A 15,758-nucleotide genomic window follows, 5' to 3' on the forward strand; every position below is an offset into this window, starting at 1 on the left:
CCTGTCGCTTGGTCCCACTGTTCCTCTAGAGCCTGCTGCAGAGGACGCATTCTCAGCCTGGCGTTTGGGATCAGAAAAATGCAGGACGCCATGGAACCCAGCAGGGATGCTACTTGTCGGTCTGTTGGAAACCGAGACTCTAGCAGAATCCCACATTTCTGAATCATGGAAAGAAGTCTCTCCTCCGAAGGAAACGCTTTTCCCAATCTTGTGTCCAGAACGGTGCCTAGGTAGTGGATGGACTGTGTAAACCGCTGGACTGACTTCTACAGGTTCACATGGAGGCAGAGTCTGTGCAACTGGTGCAGACAAAGTTGTAGATCGGGCGCTACCTGTACCGGAGATAGGCCTTTTAGGAGCCAGTCGTCCAGGTATGGGTAGATGAAGAGTCTCTTTTTGTGAAGAAAAGCCGCCACCACTGCCATGCATTTGGTCAAGACTCGTGGTGCGGACTTGAGACCGGAGGGTAGCACCTTGTACTGGTAGTGTTTTTTCCCTCTGACAAACCTCAAGTACTTGCGATGTTGTTGAGCAATTGGGATATGAAAGTACGCATCTTGCAGATCCACCGAACACATCCAATCTCAGGCTTGAAGATGTGGGCATATTTGGTGAAGCGCTAACATGCAGAACTTTTCTTTGACGATGACTTTGTTCAATAGACGCAGATCGAGTATTGGTCTGAACTTGTCCTCCTGATCTTTTTTGGGGACAAGAAAGTATCTGGAGTAGACTCCCTTTTCTCTTTGAGAGGGAGGAACTTCTTCTATAGCTCTTTTTTGTAGTAGAACTTTCACCTCTCTATTCGAAGCAAGCTTAGCTGGTGAGGGCAAGAGTTCTTTGGAGGAATGCTCTTCGCAGGCGCACGGAAACGTAGCCTGTATCCATTGCGCAGTATATTCAGCACCCACTGATCCTTTGTGATGCTGACCCACTCTGCCAGGTGTTGAGGAACTTCCTCCCACTGGAGTGGGCAACGGGGACAGAGGAAGCCACTGCTCAGGCCTTTCCTCCTCTTGTGGTGTTAGAGGACTGTTAGTGACCTTCTCTACCTTTGTTGGCTTTGCCTCGAAACTGGGATTTACCCTGGTTCTTACTTTGGGACCACTGAGGGGTTTGAACCCTCTGTTGAAAACCTCTCCCTCCGTTAGTCTTGAAGCGGCGTTTGAATTCTTTTTTCTTTTCCAAACCCACCGCTTTCACTGTATCTAGTTCCGTCTTCATACGGGTCATCTCTTCGTCAGCATGTTCCCCGAAGAGAGAGGAACCCGAAAAGGGAAGATTAAGGATGCGATGCTGAGCATCTGGCTTCAGACCTGTGAGGCGCAACCAAGCCGACCTCCTGGCACAAACCCCATGTGAGTAGGATGCGCCGCAAGCACTGCACCATCCGCAGCTGTGCTTATCATCTGATTCGCCACCAGACATCCTTCTGTCACAGTTTTTTCAAAATCCTGCTGGTCTTCCTTTGGCAGTTTGGATTTGAACCTTTCCATGGAGTCCCATAAGGCTGTGTCGTATCGGCCCAGCAATGCAGCCGCACTGGAAACCTTCTGAGTGGAGGCAGCTGAATTGCAAACCTTGAGACCCCAGGAGTCCTGAGATTTGCTGTCCTTGTCTGGTGGGACTGACGAGGAACCGGCAACTGCATGAGTCTTCCTCTCCGCTGCTAATGAATCTGCTGGAGGGTCAGATTTTACAAAAACCGGGTTAGAAGAGGCGGTTTGTATTTCTTCTGAATGCGGGCTGGCACCGCTCTGATAGCCGCTGGAGTTAGGAAAACCTCTTTGACAGGATCCATAATCCCCGGGACTAAAGGCAGCAGTGGGCAAGAGAGCTTTTTTGTGTAAAGTCTCAAAAATTACTGTTGTTGTAACCTGAGGGACAGACATTTCAATGCTCAGCTTCTGAGCTCCTCTTTGCTGGACATCCAGATAAGTGCCAATGTCATCCACTGGGGAGGATCTGGACATAGGACTGTCCGTCAACGTAGGGGAGTAATCCCTCTTGGAAGACCTGGTAGAAGAGGTAGATGAGGTAGACTGAGTTCGTCGATGTGAGAAGTTGGCCTGATATGCAGTGCTCACTATTCTAGTGATCACTATGTATCAGTCCAAACGACCCTTATTGATGATTGGTTGTAAGTCAACCTTATAGACCAGCTATCCTAGTAGCATGGACAAGAGCAGTCTTTAGGCTAAACTCTAGAGGGCGTGTTAAGCCAGCTGTTATACCATCACATATACCCCTTGAACACCAAGTGAAAGGACATCACACAAGTTGTTATGAAAATAAAAGGATATTTATTTATAACACAACAGCCCTGGACTCTTTATGAGGACAGGGCGCTAAGCACAATACAAAGCTCTTAAAGAAATACTGAAAGTCGCACAATTTACACAAGTGCCCGAGGGGCACGAAAAACCATATACTATGGAAGTGGAATGCGAAATTACTAGCAGGTAAGTACTACTCTCAGAGACTTTAGAAACGCTAGGCCTACAATGCTGAACCCTTAGATTAGAAACAGGAGGCCTAGGGACGTCGTGTGCAGAGTGGAAACTCTCACGAGTAATGCGGAACAAAGTCTATGGATACTAGTAAATGCAAAGTTAGTGTTCTCGGGCGAACCCGACTAGGTAGGTCAAAAACGAAAGTGGATCTAGACACTTAGAGAGTTGGTCTACGCTGGAGCACTGTGGTACTCGGTTTACCTAGCCCAGGGGCTGCGGCTGCATAGGGTTCAAGTGTCGTCGGGAATCCTCGTTGACGAACCAGGAGCCTGAAGTGGAAGTTGCTGGCAGGCGACCAGTGAATATGTTCCGGGCTGATCCAGGGACGGATCAGTGAAGAAGAGTACCTGTAAGCAGAGGGGACCGAGTTCTGAATCACTAGCCAGTGATTAGGTGGGCACCAGGATGGCACCGGACGAGGTCACTCAGCCAGGCGAAGAGGTGACACTGAATTCTGCTGCTGCACGGACCAGGGGCGCTGATGTCGACCAGGCTGGAGGTCTGCGAGCTGTCCCACGTCGGATGTCTGCTGCTGGCACTGCTGGATCCGGTGAAGGAGGCAACAAGCCTTGGCAACGGCAAGCCCACGTGGCGACACAAAATGGCGTCTTGGGTGGACCAGGAGGGTCCGAGGAAGGTCCCCTTCAGGAGGAGACTAGGGCCAGTCTAGAGGAGCTAGACCAGCGGTGAAAACAACGTAGGTCGTCGTCTGGAGGATCACTAGCCAACGGGCAAGTAACCGGACAACGTAGCAGCAACCCAGGAGCAAAAGGGCCCCACGCAGATGGTTCAGTGTCGTGCTGGTTCTGATGATCGCCGGGTCCTCTGGTCTCGTCGCACCTACGGTTCTAAGCTGTGCTGTAGAGACAGGTTAAGGTCAGAGAGGGCAGGGAGTCCGGGTCTCGTCGAGCTGGGCAGTCTGGTTCCGGAGGAAGGACGTTTCAGCAAACCGCAAGATACTTAGGTGGTGCCTGCCGCTGCAGGGTGACTATTACTTAGTCACAAGGGAGAAATCTTGAGAAGAAGTCTTGAGTTCCTTTCGTAGAAAGTAGTTTCAGGATTCAAAGATGATCTAATTTGGAAGGGTCCCCACTCCTATCTTTATTCTACAGAAAGGGGCTGGTACGCGACTAGGTCCTGCCCATGGGTGGGACCAGGAAGGGGGGTGGTTACACCCCTCTCCCATGCCGGACTTTCCCCAGCTCAGGGGCTGGTGTGCCCCTGGAACTGGTTCAAGCCGGCCTATGCATAGTGAGCACCGGGGTGCCACTTGCAGTCACCTTCCTATTCAGCTCTGCCTACCCAGGATACACAAAACCCTGTCTGGGATGGTGCTAGCACTGCCCCTGACAGGAAACCCTTTGTGCAAGCTCTCCTCGCTGGAAGGACTCCCAGCAGCAGGAGGTCAGACTCGTGTCTGTGGTGGCAGCATCCATTTTGTGGAGCTGAGGCTTCAGTTAACTTTAACCGGGGTTCACAGTTACATACATGTCGTGTCCCTCTAGAAGGGTGGAATGCTAACGCCGTCGCCAGAATTGGCGAGGGGTTAGTATTCCAATTCGTATGACACCTTACTCGACATGTTTTGATAAAGCGATACCAAAGTTGGCAAATAACCGCGAGGATTATAAGGCACTTAAGAGTATATGGTATGCGTTATCATAGAACAGCTATTAGGACTTGGTTCCGCAAGCTGCAGACGGGCTCAGCTCACGCCAGAGCACCATCTCACATAATTCCAAGCACTCTGCCTTCAGGATTGTTAAGGCCTGCCATAGGAGTGACTGATAGGAATATATTTGTCCATTTTAGGGTTAGATACAGGTATACTATATCTAAAGCAAAGGGTGATTACACCACTTTGCCCCAGCTGTCGTGCAGCCAGTTGTGTCAGATTTAGATGGTCAGCCAGGGGTGGCATAATACATGCTGCAGCCCCTGGTAGGCCCTGGGTACACCTATGCTCTGGGTACCTAAGGTACACTGTACAGGGACTGATAAGGTGACTCAGTATCCAATTAGATATGTACCTAAGGTACATGGAATCCATTTTACAGAGAGATCAGTAGGCCTGGGGCCCTGAATAGCAGGGTCCCAGGTCAACTAAGTCGGAAAACCAGCAAAACACCAGGCAAAAAGTTGGGGGCAACCATAGTCAGGTATCCACCCTCCTACAGTCGACGCCTACGGTGAGCACTGTGCCTCCTCTCCCGCGATCTTTTTGAACGCTCATCCCTTCCTGAGATGTGGATATATTTGGTGAAGCGCCAACATGCAAAATCTTTCCTTTTTGACGTGCAGATTTAGTGTTCGCAAGTACAGAATGGGTCTGTATTCTGCCTTCTGTCCTTTTTTCTTGACCAGAAAATAACGGGAGGACACCCCTTTTCCCCTCTGAGAGACCGGCACTCCATCGATAGCTGACTTTTCGAGTAGAGTTGTGTCTTCTCTTTGCAGTAGGTGCAGCTGATGATTTGATGTGGACATCGGGGGAACCGGTGGAGGCAGATGATTGAAACGATGACAGTACCCATTCTGAAGCGTAGACAACACCCAACTGTCTTTTGTGATGCTTTGCCACTCTTTCACATGATTTGCCAGGCTTCCCCCCACTGGAGTGGTCCACGGCGCTGGGGGAAGAAACTACTCATTGCTTGGATTGAGTCTTGCCGGTGTTGTTGCCTTGGCATGGATTACTTCCTCCCTTGTAATTACGTTTTCCTTTGTACTGGGGCTTTTGCTGCCCCTGCTGATCGTGGGTTTTCTGCAAGTTCGGGGTTTGAACCCGCTGCTTTGTAGAGCCCTTGTTAAAGGAGCGAAATTTCATCTTGAACTCCTTCCCAAGACCCACCGCCTTGAGTGTTTCCAGCTCTACCTTCATGCGCTGGATCTCTTCGTCCGCACTTGTGCCAAACAACGAAGCACCTGAAAAAGGCAAGTTAAATATGCGCGCTTGGGCTTCTGGTTTGAAAGCCGTTCGGCGCAACCATGTTGACATCCTTGCAGTTACCCCATGAGCATACCCATGAGCTGCTAGGGTAGCCCCATCCACTGCGGCGCTTATAACCTGGTTGGAGACTTGACTGCCTTCCAGGAGGATTTCTTCAAAGTCCTTATGATCCTCTGCTGGGAGTTTCTCCACAAAATGCTGCAGAGAATCCCACAGGGATCGGTCATAACGCCCCAAGAGGGCTTCCGCATTGGCAACTGAGAAAAGCCGCTGATGTATTGCAGACCCGCCTTCCCCACGAGTCATTGCATCTTACTGTCCTTATCCGGAGTCACAGTGGAGGATGAGGCGACTGCATTGGACTTCTTCGCCGCCACGACAATCACTGAGTCCGGGGGAGGATCAGCTCTGAGGAATAGCAGGTCGTCTTCTGGAGATTTGTACTTTTTAAGGATCCGCGCCGGAGCCGCTTTGACCGTCGCTGGGGTTAAGAAGACGTCCATAACTGGCTCTATAATCCCCGGCACCAAAGGTAGAAGAGGTTTGGGTGCAGACCTATGCTGTAGTGTTTAAAAAATTACTGAGGTCTTGATCTGCGGAGCTTTTAAGGTAACTCCCAGCTTAAGAACTCCCCTACCAAGTATGTCCTGAAAAGTGAAGATATCATCAATCGGAAAAACCCTCGTTGAAGGATAGTGTTAGGGTAGGAGAGTAGTTTCTGTGAGAGCGGGTTGAGGAGGAAGAAGTAGAAGGAGTTCTTCGCTCTCTCCTTCTGCTCCTTGATCGTGATCTACGCCTGCTGGTTCGCACCCTGGAGCGTGATCTTTCCCTCTGGCGAACTGGGGAGCGTGATCTTTCCCTCTGGCGAACTGGGGAGCGTGAGCTTTCCCTCTGGCGAACTGGGGAGCGTGAGCTTTCCCTCTGGCGAACTGGGGAGCGTGAGCTTTCCCTCTGGCGAACTGGGGAGCGTGAGCTTTCCCTCTGGCGAACTGGGGAGCGTGAGCTTTCCCTCTGGCGAACTGGGGAGCGTGAGCTTTCCCTCTGGCGAACTGGGGAGCGTGAGCTTTCCCTCTGGCGAACTGGGGAGCGTGAGCTTTCCCTCTGGCGAACTGGGGAGCGTGAGCTTTCCCTCTGGCGAACTGGGGAGCGTGAGCTTTCCCTCTGGCGAACTGGGGAGCGTGAGCTTTCCCTCTGGCGAACTGGGGAGCGTGAGCTTTCCCTCTGGCGAACTGGGGAGCGTGATCTTTCTCTCTGGCGAACTGGGGAGAGTGATCTTTCTCTCTGGCGAACTGGGGAGAGTGATCTTTCTCTTTGTCTCACCGGAGAGCGTGACCGTTCTCTAGGCCTAGAGAGCGGTTGCTACATCCGATATGCCATTTCCTTGTCCTTAGCCCAATGATGAAGTGGCCTGTACCATCTCGGTGAAAGCCTGACAGTAGGCGACTTTGGAGTTGAATCTTCCACTGGAGAGTGTGATGGAGGCGTTGATGCCCTTTGCGAATGCCTGGATTCCTCGCTGCCCGACTTATAAATAATTAAATCCGGGCCAGAGTCTGAACCTGAGACAGCCACAGACCTGGAGCGACTGCGAGAGTCCCTCTGCTCTGGAGACCTCGTCCGCTTGGCAGCGTGACACTCACTTCCGATCCCTGGTCATCCTTTGCAGCTGAAGCGGATCCAGAAGACCTCAGAGACTGCTGCGCCACTGGTTGAGGCTGAACCACTGGAGTCCCATGCCTCGACGTCTACTTCCGAGGAGGTGAAGTCCATAAAGGCTTTTCCAACGTTGAACTTTGTTCATCAGTCGACGGCGAGTGTCTATGTCCTGCCGACGTTTCTGAATGCCTCGACGTCGAGCGTCGATGGTGTGACGCCGACGGAGGAAGCTTCGACGTGGTCCTTCGAGGACAATGAATGCCTCGATGTCGAGTGGCGATGGGTCGTTGACGGAGAATTCCTCAACGTCGATCGCCGATGACCTGGTGACGACAGAGGATGCTTCGACGTCGATCGCTTCATCGACGTCGATCGCTTCATCGACGTCGATCGCCGATGACCTGGCGACGACGGAGGTTGCCTCGACGTCGGAGGTCGATAGCCAGACGTCCTCGACGCAGAGCGCCGATGACTAGGCGACGGCGGAGGCTTCGACGTCGAAGACTCTACCTGAGCCTTCGACAACGGAGGTCTCTACGTTGAGCCGCCCTGATTCAACAGTGACCTCTCGACAATGCACGTCGCCCGGTTGACTGCAGCGGAGATTTCTTGACTTTCGACGCTGAAGACTTCACCTTCTTCGTCGTTGGAGACCTAGACGCCGAAGGAGAGCAGGTCGGGACTTTTTTCGACGTCGACCACTTCTTAAGTCTCTTTGGAGTTTGGAAACCTACCTTTCTCACAAAGTCCATAAATCCTGCTTCTTTCTCTGTCCTTGATAGTTCTGGATGACAAGGCCTGGCAGTGGACACAAGATGCTACCTCATGAGAGTCGGGTAGACAGCGAATACACACTGGATGTGTATCTGACCAAGCCTGCTTATGCCCACAGGCAGGGCAGGTGTCAAAAAGAGCCTTAGGCATTTTGACAAAAAAATTCACCTTTTTTGAGCCCAAAAAAGGTAAAACTCTCTCTAGGATAAAAACCTGTCGAGTGAGATCAAAAAAGAAAACACCAAGTAATTCAGACAGAAAGTCAAAAAAAGGTGGGAGCTGTTAACAAGGGTCCTGACAGAAGGAGCCGGAAAGAACAACTGACCTGTCACCCCTGAGGCATGATGGGAAGCCTGGAGTCAGGGCTGCCTTAAAGGAACAGTGCCAGTTTTTTGGTTGAAAATGCTTTCATTTTTTATGTTATTGCTGTTCAATGCAGCCTGAGGCTAACAATGTCTTTTTATGAGCAATTTTCAGGAGTTATGAGTGGTTTTACTCATTAAAACACAAAATTCAAAGGATATTTGATTTAATGTGTTCTTTGTTTCCTTTATAATTGCAGTACATGTACAAGGTTTTACATTGTGTTAGCCTCTTTTTAGGGCTGCATTGGTGTGAGAAAAATAATATATGTACGTACATATATGTGGAGTTAGATATATGTGTTTTTACATATATATTTTGATATTGTTTCCGGGGTCCCACACATGGGCGAGAATATTCAGTGCTTATGACTATTGATGAGGATCCCCTTGAAGAGAATTAACAGCTCTCGTCGATGAAGATGTTGTCGACGACGAGTGAGTTTTTTTTTTTTTCGTCGACGAGAGGATAGGAATCGTCGACGAGACAGGTCTAGAGCTCATAGACACCTTATAGGACGTCGAGGTAACGGTCGTCGACGAGCCAGCAGCAGATGTCGTCACAGTTGCCGAGCCGGAGACGGCATATCTCGTCGTCGGGGCGATTGTCGACACTCCAGTCGACGATTTTACATGTTTCTTGGTGGAAACCTGACTGGAAGGAGAAGACGCCCGAGAGTCATATCTCGTGGGCGAAGCAGGAGGAGGTGAAGAAACCGCAGGAGCCATAGAAAGAGAGAGTTTCTTTTTCTTTAAAAATGGAGAAGGCAAATCCTGCACACTGCTACGCTTACTGGCTGTTTTAGAAGTACCAGACATAAGGCTGTCTGCGTCAGAAAGTGTGTTATCCTTGTCCTTAAGTCTCTGCAACCAGAGGAGAAGACCTTCCCTGTCTTTAAGGGTCTTAGTAGAAAAAGTCCTGCAAAATTTACATTTGTTCACCTCATAGTTCGGGTAAAGACAATATATACACTTGCTGTGGGGATCTTCAGAGTATAAGCGCAGCTTCCTACAGGAAGAACAGGGTCTAAATAGAGACAGCTTACTTGAAGACATGTCAAACACTGGAATCTTGAAGAAAAGTTAAGAAAAACTGAGCAGAGCTCAGGAGAATCCCTTCACAGGACGTGCGGTAGAAAATCTGAGGGACTGAGCTCTGAGGAGAAGGTTCTGGAGGGGTGCTTGCGCCTAACTGGCCGCAGTTTGGACTAACATAATGACATTGATATGTTGCAAGTGTTTTTTCTCTCTGCCATGTATTCCTATGTAGGAATTATGTCTTGGTATTTCTATGCATTTCTACTGTGTATTTTTAGGTTATGTTTTTACATACTTAGGTTATTAGCATCTTAATGCTATGATATTTATCGTGGGACTCCCACTTCGACGACGGGGAATATTCAAGCATGTGAATCTATGAAAGACACCCCAAAACTGGAGAACTTCTTAGTGTGTTGTGTAAGCGAGTAGTAGGCATTCTCTAAGACAGCTGGTTATGAAGACATGAGTTGTTAGCAGCACCCTTATTAAAGAAGACACATACAATTCTAACAGCTTGCAAAACATTAAAAATTACTTCTCAGCAGGGAGTATTATGCACCTCTGTATGCTTTAATCTAATGGTGCATGCATTTAATCTTGATCTGGTGCTGTGCTTTTACAACCAGCAGTAGGCAATTTAGGTGAATCTTACTAAACTGTGCTGTTAATGAATATGGGAAATTAACATAAGAGGCCTGACCAAGCTCATGAATAAATAATCTACCTTAATTTTGGCTTCATCTGGTCCTTTGCTGGAATCTGCCACCTTGGTCCCTTGTTTTTCCCTTTGTCTGTACGTTTTCATTACGCCACATAAAAAGGCACTTTTGTTCTGTGGAAAGAAAAAAGAAAGTCACAATCCAGCAAGCCAAGTCCCAAGGCATGCTCCATTTTTAGGTAGCTAGGCCTTATGCTATGTAGCCAGCATGGTTTGCCACTGGTGACCATTGACCACAATATTACTGCACTTCAACTTAACTGGATAAGTATGACCATTCAGTGCTTCGTTCTCAGAGGAGAAAGACGAAAAGTCTTAGAAACTCAAGCATTTAACTTTTACATTGCATTCAGAATGTCCAATTAGTAAGACATGGAAAATCACTAAATCATGTAAATAGGCAACACACAAATTGTGAGTCACAAAGAATAAACAAGCATTTACAATGCAATGGTCTCAGCATTATTAAAGGTAGAGCTATTAGCATTGCTCATGACTTTTTTTTAATCATAAATAAATGGCATTGTCATTTACATTGCCAATAGCTTAATCGTTAAATAAATGGCATAAATGGCAAAATGAAATAGAACTTAGAATGAGAATGGGTCTCATGGGCAAGAGATACGATTTAAAAACAAGGTATGTGATTTGGATGCATGCACAGATATTTTACATTGATTGCAGTGGTCTGATTTTGACATGACATTACAGGTAGGCTCTGTGGAGAGCTAGACACCAGTTCCCTATTGAATGCTTGTGATTTGTAGTATATTACATACTATCACTGATACTCAGAATTGTTGTGATAAAACGGTTTGCATGCAGCTTGTAAGACCCATTCCATGCATAGGAACCCTAGAGGCTTATCTTGCAGTTTCTCATGGGAAAATAAGATTTTGCAAGGGTATTTTATAGAAATCAACGACCTCTGTCTTTAGTATTTCTAGAAGTGTTTCTGTGCATATGTTTCAGTCTTTTTATAAGACTTTCATTCTTTGAACAGCATACCATTTTTCTACACTTGTTGAGCCCAGATGGATTCTCGGCTATTTCTTTAGAAATGTACCCAACTTCTTCTTTGATCATTTTGACAATTTGCCTAACCCTCTTCTGATTTAAGGAATATGGTTTCAACGGTTTATTTTCTGAGCGCTAGAGAATGATTAACATTCTGTATAAATGATAAGTATGCAGGCTTAAAGTGTTTTGAAAAATATTCACTGGTGTCAGGAGAGCAGTTACCTTAAGAGAGTACATGAGCTCCTTGACATAACTCTGATCGCCATACTGTTATTAAATTTTGAATTCGCAGGAGGAGCATGGCTGAAAATACAGCATTATTGGCAGTCCAAGTAGGTGTAGCTGGCTAAGGGAATTTTAATGCTCCTACAAGACCTCTCTGTAACTCGGATTCACACCCTCTATCAGCATGCACCCAGCTTCACCCTGCAACCTGATGAATCTGCAAATCAAGGACTGTGGTGCAGAAAGGTCCCATGAGAGATGCCATCCCCATCGAAATTAAAATTAGGGAGGGGGGCTGCTTGAGCCACATTTGAATCAATCATATCATTAATAAAGCACAACAGCGAACAGCTACTCCAAACAGAGTCCCAGCGCTAGGAAAGGCTGCCTAATATACAAACTACAGGATGAATGGCCCTTAAAAATCCAATTTAAAGAGACAGGTTTTAATGATTTTCCTAAATAATGTCTCATAGCAAATCTCACGGACATGGTGCGGAGGCTGATTCCGGACACAAGTTGCCAAATAGGTGAAAGACCGCCCCATTCCTTACGGAATAAGCAGCAGGTGTTTGATGAACAGGAGATCTACTAGGGTGGTGATGCTGCAGTCTTGCTGTAGTCCTTGGATTTTCGGTGCCATTCGAATGTTTCACAATCGTGTGGCTGCAGTGATGTAACACTGATGGCAGCAGCCCCCTCTGAACGTTGTCCCAGCACCTCTGCACCCCTCGCTGCTTCCTCACCACTGCTCTCGCCTCAGCCAAAGTCTCTGTTTATCTCTTTGGCACCTCTGTTTGTTTCTCTGCATTTTTTTTCTCTATTTCCCGCTGCACATTCTTATTTTTTTAGCTTCATTCTCTGTGCTGCTGCTCCACTCTCCGGTCCTCATTGTTCTTGTGAGAAGGTGGCCTGATATGCAGTGCTCACTATTCTAGTGAACACTATGTATCAGTCCAGCAACCCTTATTGATGATTGGTTGTAAGTCAACCTTATAGACCAGCTATCCTAGTAGCGTGGATACGAGCAGTCTAAGGCTAAAGACTTGAGAGGGCGTGTTAAGCCAGCTGTCATACCACACATATACCCCTTGAACACCAAGTGAAAGGACACCACACAAGTGTTATGAAAATAAACAGTATATTTATTAAGAATCACAACAGCCCTGTACTCTTTATGAGGACAGGGTACTAAGCACAAACCAAAACTCTTACAAAAATACTTAAGTTAGCACAGTATATACAAATGCCCGAGGGGCACGGAAAACCATATACTCTGAAAGTGGAATGCGAAATTACTAGCAGGTAAGTACAGTACTAATAGGCTTTGGAATCGCTAGGACTTGACTATAGAATCGTTAGATTACTTCTAGGAGACCCAGGGGACTCGGGTGCAGTGTGTGCACTCTCACGCGAGATGCGGGACAAAGTCTATGGTAGCTAGGAATTGCAAAGTTAGTGTTCTCGGGCGAACCCGACCTGGTAGGAAGAAAACGAAAGTGGATTCTGACCCTTGGATAGTGAGGCTATGCTGGGGCACCGAAATGCCGAAGTTACCTAGCCCAGGGGCTGCAGCTGCATAGGACTCAAAGGACGTCGGGAATCCTCGTAGACGGACCAGGAGCCTGGAAGAAAGAAGTTGCTGGCAGGCGACCAGTGAAGAAAGTTCGATGGATCCAAGCCTGGATCGAAGGAAGATGACACCTGAAAGCAGAGGGGACCAAGTTCGTGACTACTAGCCAGTAGTCAGTGGGCACCAGGAGGGCACCGGATGGTAGCCACCTCGACTAGGCGAGTGGGTGACGCTGTGCTCGGAGATCTCACGGACCAGGAGGCGTTGTCAGCGACCAGGATGGAGAAGCGAGCTGTCCCACGAAGACAGAAGCTGTCGGCGTCGCTGGACCCAGGATTGGGCAACAAAGCCTTGGCAAATTCAAGCCCACGCGGTGGACCTAAAATGGCGTCTGGAGTGGACCAGGAGGGTCTGGGGTGCCTCTCTAGAAGAAGGAAGCAAGGGCCAGTCTGGAGCAACCAGACCAGCAGCAGTGATGTCGTCGGGCGTCGTTCAGAAGGCCACAAGCCAGCCGGCTAGTAGCCAAACAACGCGGTGCACAGCAAACAGCAGAAGGGCCCCACGCAGATCGTGGAGATGCAGGGAGGCTGATCTTGGGTGCTGGAGCTGCGCAGAGTTGGGGCTTCTCGGACCCCAAAGCACTCACCAGTGGAAGACTCGGTGGGCTTGTTACAAAGAAGTCGTGCAGTCTTGGCGATCGTCGGTCCCTCGAGGTCTCGTCGCACTCACGGTTCTCAGCTTTGCTGTAGAGGTGAGTAGAGGTCAGAGGTGCCAGGGAAGCCGGGTCTCGTCGAGCTGGGTCGTCGGATTCGTGAAGAAGGACTTGCAGCAGACCGCAGTGTTCTTAGGATGGTGCCCGCTTGATGCAGGGTGACTACTCCTTAGCCACAAGGGAGAATCTTGAGGAAGAAATCTTGAAGTCCTTTCGCAGAAAGTCGTGTCTTGATTCCAAAGATGATCTAATTTGAACAGGGGGCCCGCTCCCATCTTTATACTAAAAAAGGGGGCTGACCCGGTGACTAGGTCCTGCCTATGGGTGGGACTAGGAGGGGGGTGGTTACACCCCTCTGCCATGCCGGACTTCCCCAGGCCAGGGGCTGGTGTGCCCCTGGAACTGGTTCAGACCGGCCTATGCGTAGTGAGCACCGGGGTGCCACTCAGCAGTCACCTTCCTGAAAAGCCCTGCCTACCCAGGATACACAAAACCATGTCTGGGACTGTGCTAGCACCGCCCCGGACAGGAAACCCTTTGTCCAGGCCTCCCTCGCTGGAAGGACTCCCAGCAGCAGGAGGTCAGACTCGTGTCTGTGGTGGCAGCATCCATTTTGTGGAGCTGAGGCTTCAGTTAACTTTAACCGGGGTTCACAGTTACATACATGTCGTGTCCCTCTAGAAGGGTGGAATGCTAACCCCGTCGCCAGAATTGGCGAGGGGTTAGTATTCCAATTCGTATGACACCTTACTCGACATGTTTTGATAAAACAATACCAAAGTTAGCATTTAACCGCGAGGATTATAATGCACTTAAGAGTATATGGTATGCGATATCATGGAACTGCTATTAGGACTTGGTTCCGCAAGCTGCAGACAGGCTCAGCTCATGCCAGAGCACCATCTCACACGATTCCAAGCACTCTGCCTTCAGGATTGTCAAGGCCTGCCATAGGAGTGACTGATAGGAATCTGTGTGTCCATTTTAGGGTTAGGTATAGGTATACTACACCTACAGCAAAGGGTGATTACACGACTTTGCCCCAGCTGTCATGCAGCCAGTTGTGTCAAATTTAGGAGGCCAGCCAGGGGTGGCATAATACATGCTGCAGCCCCTGGCAGCCCTGGGTACACCTATGCCCTGAGTTACAGGGTCTGATAGGATGGCCCAGTACCAATTGGAAATGTACCTAGGGTACATGGAATCCATTTTAAAGAGAGAGCAGTAGGCCTGGGGTCCTGATTGGCAGGGTCCCAGGTCGACTATGTCCAAAACCAGCTAAAACACAGGGCAAAAAGTTGGGGGCAACCATAGTCAGGAGGTACCTTCCTACAGTTCTCCCATTCATTCCAAAATTCTTACGTGGCATCTTCCCAGAACCGGCAGACAATCACTGTATGCCCTCACACTTTATATATATTTATTTCCAAGTTTTACGATTTTTTTTCTCTATTTTCCGCTGCACATTCTTATTTTTTTAGCTTCATTCTCTGTGCTGCTGCTCCACTCTCCGGTCCTCATTGTTCTCCCATTCATTCCAAAATTCTTATGTGGCATCTTCCCAGAACCCCCAGACAATCACTGTATGCCCTCACACTTTATATATATTTTTTTCCAAGTTTTACGATGATTGTATTTCCTCCCCTGTTGCCGTTAGTAAACCTCACTACTACCCCAATTCCGAGGACCATACTTTGTAAGTTGTCCCTAATGAACTAGCAGCAAATATTGACTAAATCTGACCCGGGTGCCTCCTCCCTGCTCCAGGGCCTCCTCGCCGTCTGTCCTTCCATCCTATCTCACTCCGTATGGCCTTGAATGAGCTACAGTTACCTGAGGACTGAAGACCTCTCTGGACAGCTGTCAGTGCAGGAGCCGATGCACGGATTTCAATGCACAGAAATGCCGTGACAGGTCTGCCTGCTGGGGAACTGCTTGGATAAGTGTTTTTGAGGCTGGATACATTACCGAGACCTAAAAAGGATGCAATGGAAATGTAGCGCTGCGGAGAACGCGGCCTTCATTACTATTCATGGGCCAGTTAAGTAAATAATTTACAAAATAAAGGAAGGTGAGGCAGGGAAGACCACACAGACGCGCGTCTCCTGGTAAAGGGTCATGTTAAATATGGCCAATAAATTGCGAATGGTCAGATGCCCTTTGCGATATGGTGCTTCCTTCATCTGTTTCTCTATAGGCAGTGCCAGGCGTGAC

General features: G+C 48.6%; 1 protein-coding gene across 7 annotated transcripts in view; it reads right to left on the bottom strand.

Moving 5' to 3' along the window:
* SYNCRIP (synaptotagmin binding cytoplasmic RNA interacting protein) overlaps nt 1–15,758 on the bottom strand; it is a 640,060-nt gene that overhangs the window by 400,370 nt on the left and 223,932 nt on the right. For all 7 annotated transcript variants that reach the window (XM_086926591.1, XM_086926592.1, XM_086926590.1 and 4 more), the window contains exon 4: nt 10,021–10,128. In XM_086926591.1, the coding sequence (XP_086782717.1) occupies nt 10,021–10,128 (108 nt within the window). The remainder of the gene's footprint in view (nt 1–10,020; nt 10,129–15,758) is intronic.

This window comes from Lissotriton vulgaris, chromosome 6 (genome assembly GCF_964263255.1).
Source record: "Lissotriton vulgaris chromosome 6, aLisVul1.2, whole genome shotgun sequence".
NCBI classification, from domain to species: domain Eukaryota; kingdom Metazoa; phylum Chordata; class Amphibia; order Caudata; family Salamandridae; genus Lissotriton; species Lissotriton vulgaris.